Source organism: Lipotes vexillifer, unplaced genomic scaffold, assembly GCF_000442215.2.
Source record: "Lipotes vexillifer unplaced genomic scaffold, Lipotes_vexillifer_v1.1 scaffold1011, whole genome shotgun sequence".
Taxonomy (NCBI): Eukaryota; Metazoa; Chordata; class Mammalia; order Artiodactyla; family Lipotidae; genus Lipotes; species Lipotes vexillifer.
In genome coordinates this window covers 4,955,156-4,965,041 of record NW_006787698.1, presented here as the reverse complement: position 1 = coordinate 4,965,041, position 9,886 = coordinate 4,955,156, and the positions used below count along the sequence as shown (strand labels likewise).

Below are 9,886 nucleotides of genomic sequence, written 5' to 3'. Positions count from 1 at the left end.
CGCAAAAAAAAAAAAAAAAAAAAAAACCTCACACTGCACAACCAAGATCTACTGCACATAAACTGTATCTGAAGAATGAAACAAAAAGCCGGTACCTGGTCCTTGGTCCTCCCCTCCCGTTCCCGGATGTAAGTGGTGACGATTCGTTCGGTCTCCTCTCGCAATCGGGGGTAGGAGCTGAGCTGGAGGGAAAGGAGAGTGGCGACGTCGGCGGGGTCCTCATGGCTTGGGCAGCAAAGTGAGCCAAACGGAAAACATGGAGGGGGGGCGGGTGACGTGGAGTGTGCCCACCGGTTCCCCACCCCGCTCCTGTCTCAGAGCTGCTCCAGCCGGGAGACAGGAAGGGGACGGTGGGCCGGAGAGACCGAGAGGGTGCCCGCACACAAGCAGAGGTGCTTTCCGAGAATGCGTCTCAGAGGTGGAAAGTGGCAGAGAAAGCGGGTGACAGCCACCCCCCTCCCTCGAAGTGCTGGGTGAGAGCAAGGACACAGTGTAATTAAAGCCCCTGGGCCACCAAGGCGAGGGCCCGAGCACAGCTCAGGAGTGCACAGCAGCGCCCGTTCTAGAATGGGGGGAGGACCAGCATCTGGGCCATCGACCTCGGAGGGACTCCCTTGCGGGGGCTGGGAAACTGCTCCCAATCATCTCACCTTTGGCATCCACTCCTCTGACACCCCCGCTGCCCCAGCCTTTGCAGCAGCAACCAAACCAACGCACAGAAGCCCACCTTCCATGGTTTGGGGAAAGACCACGAGTTGGGAAAAATTGAGCAAATGGTCAAAATCACTAGAGGAAAAATTCCATTTTCTTTTTTGGCTACACCACGCGGCTTGTGAGATCTTAGTTCCCCGACCAGGGATCAAACCCGGGCCCTCTGCAGTGGAACTGCAGAGTCCTAACCACTGGACCGCCAAGGAACTCTAAAAAATTCTCAAATGCCTTGTGATATAAGAACACGCAGATCAGTACACGGGCGAAGTGTTTCACCGCGTTGGTGGCAGTTTGGAAACCAGCTTTCTCAAAGCGTTCCAGGGATGGCCATGGACACTCATCCCTGCTGCCTGCTTAGTAAGTGCATCTGGTGACATCAAAGGCCTTCCATCCCCATCAGAGGCCCAAAATGCAAAGGTGGAACCCAAGTGCGACTGGCCCACCCCCTTGTGTCAGCCAAGGCAAAGTTGAGATGTCTCCAAGCGACCACTGGCCCACGGAAGGGGGTTCCTGCCAAGGCAGAGTTTCCCAGATGCTTGGGTTAAGACTCACGATGGGAAAGAGAAGATGGGGGACAGATGCATAGGTGATAATAACGAAACCTTCTGTTACCTTCTCAGCACACTTTTTAATGACTGTGGCCAGTTCTGAGACCACGAGATCAACACACTTCAAACTCGGCTCTTTGAGTTTTACAATCTGTTTTTTCACAATGGCTTCAAAGGCCATGTCGGGGGTGAAGAGCCCCGTCCTGGGTCATGCGGAGGGCGGGATGAGGTAAAAAGACACCCAGGAGCAGTGCAGGCCACACACGCGGGACGGGAGACAGAGAGAGAAGAAACGAGAGTCAGCTGGTTAGTGACATGCATGGAGGAGCCTGCGCCCGCATTTGCCCCGGAAGCTGCTTCGGATCAAGAGGCGACCTGGGTCCAAGGGGTGGGCTCAGTCTGGGGTTTAATTATAAAAGTGTTACAGGTGGGAGTCAGCATACGAACAGCTAAAGGTTTGGGGAGGCCTTGCCTTTTCGTATCTGTGACAATGGGCTCTAGGACGAACATCTCCAAACCATCTGGGTTTCTTTCCCTTCCCTTTTCCAATCGAAGAAGCTTAAGAAGCAAATGTGGGCTTTTCCAGACTGAGAACAGAAGGGAGAAGCAGAAACTCCTGCCTTGGAAGGCCTACCCAGAGCTCCACGGCCATGGGGGGCGTGCAAGCACAAACTGGCCACTAGGAAGCGCTTCAGCACCTTGGCCAACATGTGCTGCCCCAGGAACCAGGCCGGGGGTCCGAGGGCCACTGCCTGGGGACAGCACTGCTCCTGCGGGAGCTGGTGGAGGCTGTTAGGGGCGAGCCCAGGGCCGAGCACTCCTTAGGCCATTGGCGTTTGGGCCTTTCTCGGCGCCTTGGGGACAGAGAAGTGGCTGGGTCCGGGAAAGCCTGAGGGTGCCAGGCATTTGTCAAGAAGGCATTTGTGAGGGGCAGGGAGGTTCAGGGAGCTTGGCCTCCAGCAGGTGACGCAAGGTCCCTCTCTGCTTCCCAGAAGACAGCAAAGCGACAGCCCAGCAAGACCCCATCAGACACATGCTAAGCTTGGTATCAGGGTCCCAGGGAGCCCTGCCCACCAGTCTGGAATCTGGAGGCCTGGCACCCCCAGGCTGCACCCAGGCCAAAACGCTTCTGCCCCAGCCTCTGGGTAGAGGCCACGTTCTTGGAAACTGAGGCAATCTGGGAAGGGGAGGGAGGGGGACCAGCAGGGCAAAGGCCAAGCAGCCATCGGGAGCCTGATACCAAACTCCCACAGCCCCGTTTCCACAAGGCCAGGAGTCACCCTGCCGAGGGTCCAATACCTTACTGGTACACTGCCTAACTGTATTGATTAGCTCCTGGATAACCAGGTCGACACATTTCAGACAGGGCTCTTTCAGCTTGACGACCTGCTTTTTCACAATGGCCTCGAATGCCAAGTCCGGGGTGAAGAGCCCGGTCCTAAAACCATCCGTACCCGTGGGGGGCAGGGGAGATAAGTCAGAGAGAAACAAAGCACGGTCAGCGATTTCATAGGCACGGGCTGGGTTCCCGAGAGAGCCAAGGTTGCAGCAAGTCTGGGGGTCGGACGCCCGCATCCGCTACCTGGAACCCCCCAGGGCAATCTGAGGACCCCACGGCGATACAAGTGTGGAGGGCAGGAGCAAAACGGTGGGGACCCAGGAGGAGTCCGGGGCACCCATGACGGGGACAAATGCTGGGGTTCCTGCAATCGTGCCTTGGCTCTGACTTCCTCCCCACACGCCAGGGCAAATCTGCAGCGAGCTTTCTGACTTGGCTGACCACGGTAACTGGGCCCTTTAACCCATGTTTAACCCAAGGGCAGCGGACAGCCGCGGGGCTTACGACAAATCCACACAGAACTAAGCACATCCACCCTCGAGTGCCTTTGGAGACCCAAAGGGAGAGACTGACAGCTACTGCAAACCATCCCAGAGCCCTCTCCAGGCCCCCCCAATTGGGGCACCCCAAGGATTGTGGGGACTGACTCGCTGCAGGGTGGCACCATGGAGGTGAAGGGAACACGGCGCCTCCCCCCGTGGAACTTGCCTGACTCCGTGGATATTCTTAATGGCGTAGCTGATCTCCCGTCTTAAGTCCTTCTCATCAAACTCCATCTGAGAAGAGACAAACCAAACACATGCAAGGAGGTACCTGAGGCACCGCCACATCAGGTCTATACCTAGGGAATATCACCTCCTGTGTACCATTTATACTCACAGGGCAGAATACTTAATTGGTCAAAATTTTCAAGAACATTAAAACTCAGTTTCAGCAAGGATGCTCTGAAACTAACACTCTTGCTCTCTTGGAAGGAAAATCAACTCAAATAAACTTTCTTCTAGGCTATGTGGCAGCACAAATCAAAACATACCTATACTGTCACAAGGTCGTTTTAAGAGCTCTAGGAATTTATCTTGAGGAATTAATCAAGAATTAGCTACATCCACAAAACCATCCGTAACTGCTGAAAAATGTGCAAAGAACCTAAATGCCGCGAAATGGGAGACTGGTTAAATGAACGATGGGACAGTCATAAAATAAGATAGTGTTTTGCCATTGACAATACATGAAATGTATATACTAGTGTGGAAAGATGGCAAATCCTTTGGAAAAAAAAAAGAATACAAAGATGCATAATTAATTTTTAAAAAAATACATATGCACACACTGGTATGGATGAATATATGTACTGTGTTTGTGGATGCAGGGAGGCTTTTTGCCTGCATTTGCACAGAAATAATTCTCAAAGGACACACATCCAGGTGCTAAGAGGTGTTGTCTGTGGGTGTTTGGATTATGGGTGTTTTTTTCCTTTTAGCTTTTGCTCTTCTATTGAAAAGAACATGACTGGTTTTTACAAAGATGGCACGTGCTCACTGTAAAAAAGTATAAAACTTCAAGCAATTGAAACAAAAAAAAACCCTCCAATCCCAGCACCCAGAGCTGACATTTTGTGAATATCCTTGCAGGTCTGTCTCTGCAAAAAGACACACATCTAGACATACGTGTATGATTTCATATGAAGGATGTTATAACTATCATCTGTATGTTCTGTTGCACATGCTGGCTCCATAATCTGCTTTTTCCCTTTCAACCACATGCTGGGGACATTTTCCCATGTGAATTTACCTATATTTTCTATGTACTTTGCAAAGAACATGTACTCAGAGGAAGAAAATGGAACTTTTCATACAGCTCTGCTGGAAACCTCTAAGCTCAGGGAAGGAGGCCCAGGCCTGGAAGTGGGAGCTCGAGACCTCGTGGCCTGGGAGGAGGCCCGGTTCAAGGCGGACTGAGCAGGAGGGTCAAGGCTGACCAGAGGGCCTGGCCCGGGCAGTGCTACCTTCACCAGCTCGAAGGGAAACCGCTCGTGGAAGATGCGATTGATCCGGGCACCCCCGGAGAGCTCCAGCGTGTCCACTTGGTCTCCAGAGCCCTCGATCCTCTTTTCGAAGTCCACCCCAAACTGCTGGACCATCCTATGAGGAAACAGAAGACCCGAAGGTCAAAGCAGAGGTTTTAACACAGCTCCGGAATTACGTCCCTGGTCAAGCTGTGGCTTACTTTCCTCCGCAGTGAAAGCACTGTATCCTAACCATTAGGCCACCAGGGAACGTCCATCTTCTTATTTTTTAGCAGCAAAACCAGACAAAATCCAGGAGCAGCCAGCGGCAAGCACTTGCTACACACCAGGCCCGCTCTATAGGCCTGTTACGACCATTCATTCATTTAGTTGGGAGCTGGCGGGGGGCAGTTATTACTCCCATTTTGCAGATGGCAAGAGGGAGGTGCGGGGTGTGTGTCGGGGGTCACAGTTTAGCAATCTCTGCCCTGAGGTTTGGCCTGATCCAGCAGGACCGTAACATGAAAAGGGAGCCCCCACACACAATTCAGGTGGCTTCAACTGGTTCCCGCCACCTCCCAGTCTGTTTGGGTCAAGACTCCACCACTGATGGGCTGAGAGGCCTTGGACAGGTGGCTCTGCCCTCTGAGCCTCAGTTTCTTCATCTGCAAAGTGGGTTGGTTGTAACAGCACTTGCACACAGGGTCACTGTAATAAGGATTTAAGGAGTTTCTAGATTTCATCAACTCAAAGCAGGCATTGGTCCCCAAATGCACTAATGGCCCTGGACACCCCCCAGAAAGAAAAATGTTGCCAATTAATGGTAATTCATCTGAATCATCTGGTTTGAGAAGTTAAAGAAAATTTTTTTAAGTGCACACCTAATTGATGAAATGTGGTAACGCCACGCGTGGCCCCTTAGAACCCAGCCCAGCCCTTAAAAAAAAAAGTGTCTCAGAGTATTGCTGATTAGTGCTGTGAGGAAGTGAACAGTGAAGAACCAAGATATTTATCAGTGTTTTGGTCTTCTTTAGCGTTTCTAATTGTTTTCCCCAGCCCCTTGCACTGTCTGTCTGAATCATTTCCTCATTTCCATTCCCCCAATTCTGGATCTCCTCAAGTACTGTGTGGAGGTTCCCCAGAAGAGGAGCTGCTCCAATCGGGACCAGCCCCGAACTGGGCTGGCAGCAGGGAGCTGGCAGTTCCCTGGCACAGAGAAGCCCGGCTCTTACGGGCAAATACAGCTGATGCCTGCAAGCTGCCAGGGCGGCCAGCCTCGGCCACCAATGGATGGGGTTCTTCCAGAACACCCAGAGGGTCACGCACAGGGCGTCCCAGACCCCCAGAAGCTCTTTGCCCACGTGAAGCAGACAGTGCCCACGCTTGACTTCCTTCCCAGAGACACACAAAGGCCTACGTTAATGCTGCACCTGGAATGGGGACCTTGAACGGTGGCCAAATCAGGGCCAAAGTCGTAAAAGGATGAGCACTACAGCAAGGACACAGTATGGAGCAGGGAGTGGTTTAGGCAGCGGGATGAAGACCATGCCAGCTGCTGCCAGACTCAGAAGGGAAAAGACGGAGCATGCGTGAGCATCAGCCTCCCAGGGGCCCTGGAGTCCGAGCTGCACTCAGAGAGCATACTTACCGTCATGAGTTAAATTGTGTCCCCCCAAAATTCACGTTGATGTCCTAACCTCCAGTACCTCAGAATGTGATCTTATTTGGAAACAAGAGTCTTTGCAGATGTCACTAGTTAAGATGGGGTCATACTGGAGAAGGGTGGGCCCCTAAGCCACTGTGACTGGTGTCCTTAGAAAAAGGGGAAATTTGGACACACAACACAGGGAGAACGGCATGTGAAGATAAGACAGAGACTGGGAACCCCAAAGTTGCCAGCAAGCCACTCGAAGTCCACAGAAGAAACCAACCCTGCCGACACCTTGATTTTGGACCCTCAGTATACGTAACTATGAGACGATAAATTTCTTTTTCTTTTTTTTTTTTTTGGACACACTGCAGGGCTTGTGGGATCTTACTTCTCTGACCAGGGATTGAACCCAAGCCCTCGGCAGTGAGAGCACAGAGCCCTAACCACTGGACCGCCAGGGAATTCCCAATAAATTTCTATTTTAGTTTAAGCCACCCAGTTTGTGGTACTTTGCTGCAGCCACAGCAAATAAATACACCAAGGTACAGGGCAGGTAAGATATCTACAGATGACCAGCGGTCCCTAGAGGTGAATGGTCCTGAGTTTAGAGCCACAACTGCACGTCTAGGGAACGTGCATTCCTAATCCTAGTTCTAGAAGGAGAGAGATCCAGGCGCAAAACACAAAAGCCGAGGGACAAGGGCTGGTTTGAAAAATGTCCCCCATCATCTCTGCTTGGGGAAAAAAACCTGCCAGGGTTTTAAGTGATCTGTGTTCTATGCACAAGATGGAGCTGAGGTGAAGATCATTGTATAACTTGGCTCCGCGACATGGAGCAAGGACCAGGCTGTGCCTGGGAGGAAAAAGCTAGACTCAGAACAATCGATCATGGTAACGAGGATGATTAGAGACAGTCAGCTTTCCTATCACTGGCTCCAAGTGAGCCACATACCATATATACCTGTGTGGGACCTGAGGGGGCGCCCAGAACCAGGCCGGGAGGGCCAGCGGGCATGGGGCCCCCTGGAGGCCACGGAAGCGCTACTGATTCAAATTCAAGTTCTCCTCAAGCCAGTGATCCCTCTTTTAGGAGTCTGCCCTGCGGGAATCCTCGCTTGTGAGCTCAACAATGAATTCGAGAAGCATCTATCGAAGAAGCAAAAAAGTACCCGAATGTCCCCTATGGGCATGGGGTCACGGGAAGAGCGAATGGGATACTCCAGGCGGCCGTGGGAAATGGAAGGCTCTCGATGCCACTTCCATCTGCTGCAAGAGAGCAGAACTGGGGGCTAGCCTGATGCCACTGTTCTCATTCTCTAGTAAGACAAGAGCCTGGAGATGGGAACGAAGAGCGTATGGGATACTCCAGGCGGCCGTGGGAAATGGAAGGCTCTCGATGCCACTTCCATCTGCTGCAAGAGAGCAGAACTGGGGGCTAGCCTGATGCCACTGTTCTCATTCTCTAGTAAGACAAGAGCCTGGAGATGGGAACCGGGGTGCAGAGGAGGGAGGGGAAGTTTTCACCCTCTGTACACGTGAAGGCAGTCACTTTTATAATAAAGGCCGAGGAGGAGGTCACACAACAAGCCATTCAAAGGGACGCCTGCCAGCAGGGAAGGAAGAAGCAAGGGCCTCTGCTGGCCGCTGGTCTGTGTGGCCCATAGCCTGCAGAAGGATCTGGGACTGCAGATAAGACACTAAAGAAGGAACACCAGCCCTCGCCGAGGGGCCACAGATAGCGGTGCACCTCTGCTGTGATGTCAAAACCACCCGGGCCGGGCCTCAGGGCACTGGTGAAAGATGACATGACCCCTGGGGGATGGGTGCTGTCCTGGAGGGCGTCCCCTGGCCCGCCCCGCCAAGGGCCCCAAAAGCATCTTCACAAAATTCCCCAATGGCCACGTGACGCTGAGAGCTGCTGCAGGCTGCGGTTGTCATTTTAGGGGCGAGGAAAATGAGGCTCAGAGGGGTGTGGCCACCTGCCTGTGGTTGCCCATCAGGCCCAGGTTTAGCCCCAGGCCGTGGCCTCTGCAGCATGAGCTACACCAGATCTCCTAAATCCCGCAAGGGGCCAGCGCTGGCGCTGCAGAAAGCTTTTCGGAATGGGCTGAGGCCGTCTGATGTTAAAAGCATTCTCACCCGATCCCACCAGTGTGCAGTGCCACTTGGCAGAGAGGGTAGGGGGACATCAGGGCTATAAAGGCCACACAGGACAGTGTCCCTCTGGGAGGGGTCTTGTACGCGGCACCACCTGCCATCTGAGGTGCCAAGGAGCTTCTGGATCCCATTCTAGCCAAGCCAGCTAAGGGTCCCCAGCAGGACAGACACCTGGAGTGCAGAGGCAGGAGGAGCCCCGGGTGAGAAGCTGAGATCATGGGGCACACCCACTCCTCCGACTCACAGCTGGGTGGCTGCCGGGAGCACCTTCTTAGCGTCAGGGTGAGAATTCCAAGAAAGCAAGCAGAAGTAGCTGACACAAGGCTCGGCTCCCTCCCCCCATGTCTGTCCCCCCTGCAGCCGCCAGAGGGCGCCCGTGAACACCTGCGTCAGGCCACGTCCTGCCGATGCTCAGAACCCTCCATGGCTCCCACCTCAGAGCAAAAACCAAAGCCCTCCCCATGGTCTACAAGGCCCTGTAGGCTCTACCCTGTTCCCTCCCCGCCCTCCCTTCCTCCCACTCTCCCCTCGCTCACTCTGCTCCAGCCACATGGGCCTTCTCCGACATGCTGGATAAAATCCTGCCTCAGGGCCTTAGCACTGGCCGGGCCCCCAACCCCAGGACTCTGCATGGCCCCCTTCCTCACCTCTTCTCACCTCTTTAGGTCTCTGCCTGACTCTCACTGTCTCAGGGGGGCGTTCACTGGCCACTTTATTTTAAATGGCACCCCTACAACTACCCTGGCACACTCTAGCCCCTTCCCTACTTTGATACTTGGCCATTTCACAGAGTACACGTGTTCTCATCTACTTATCTTGCCTCATCCTTTCCCCCCTTCCCGTTCTGAGCATATGGGGTGTCTGCCCAGCACACTGGGGAGACCCCAGTGCTCAATACAGGGCCTAGCACACAGGAGGCTCTGGACAAGTGTTTGTTGAACAAACGGACGGACGGATGAGTGTGGGAACCTGAGGCCTGGTGGAGGCCCCAGAGCACCAGGCGAGGGGAGGGGCACATACTGCAGCAGGGCTTTGGTCTTGCGCGTGGGGTCGTCGGGCCGGAAGTTCTTGTACTCCTCCACCTCCTTCTCCAGGGACAGCAGCTGGCTCTGCAGCTTGCTGCGCAGGGCCGGCAGTGACTCCCGGATGTGGTTGGTCAGTTGCTGCGGGAGAGAGGCTAGAGGTCAGAGGTCAGCACGGGCAGGATGCTGAGAAGGGGTGGGCCTGCTCCACCCCCAGCCTCGAGGGACCAACAGAAACATCCAGCTGGAGTCACACTGGTGTGAGGGGCAGGGAGAGGTGGCACAGCTCCATCCACAGTGCAAGATGCTGCAAAAAGCCTGTGGGGCCTTGGGAGGGCAGATCAACCAGGCTGTCACACCAAAGAGTACACACAACTGTTCGCAAGGACCAGGCAGCAGGACCCAAGTGCTGACCAGGAACAGCCTCCCACAAGTGTCGCTCAGGGGGGGGGG

The 9,886-nt window shown here is 53.9% G+C and overlaps 1 protein-coding gene across 7 annotated transcripts in view; it reads right to left on the bottom strand.

Moving 5' to 3' along the window:
• Positions 1–9,886, bottom strand: part of DNM2 (dynamin 2) — a 102,492-nt gene that overhangs the window by 37,671 nt on the left and 54,935 nt on the right. For 4 of the 7 annotated variants that reach the window (XM_007460681.1, XM_007460685.1, XM_007460683.1 and 1 more), the window contains exons 7-11: positions 9,432–9,574; positions 4,604–4,739; positions 3,307–3,374; positions 2,559–2,697; positions 96–182 (exon numbers count right to left, since the gene is read on the bottom strand). In XM_007460681.1, the coding sequence (XP_007460743.1) occupies positions 96–182; positions 2,559–2,697; positions 3,307–3,374; positions 4,604–4,739; positions 9,432–9,574 (573 nt within the window). Of the gene's footprint in view, positions 1–95; positions 183–1,323; positions 1,463–2,558; positions 2,698–3,306; positions 3,375–4,603; positions 4,740–9,431; positions 9,575–9,886 lie in introns of all 7 variants that reach the window. The other 3 variants (XM_007460686.1, XM_007460682.1, XM_007460684.1) reach the window with 1 other exon arrangement.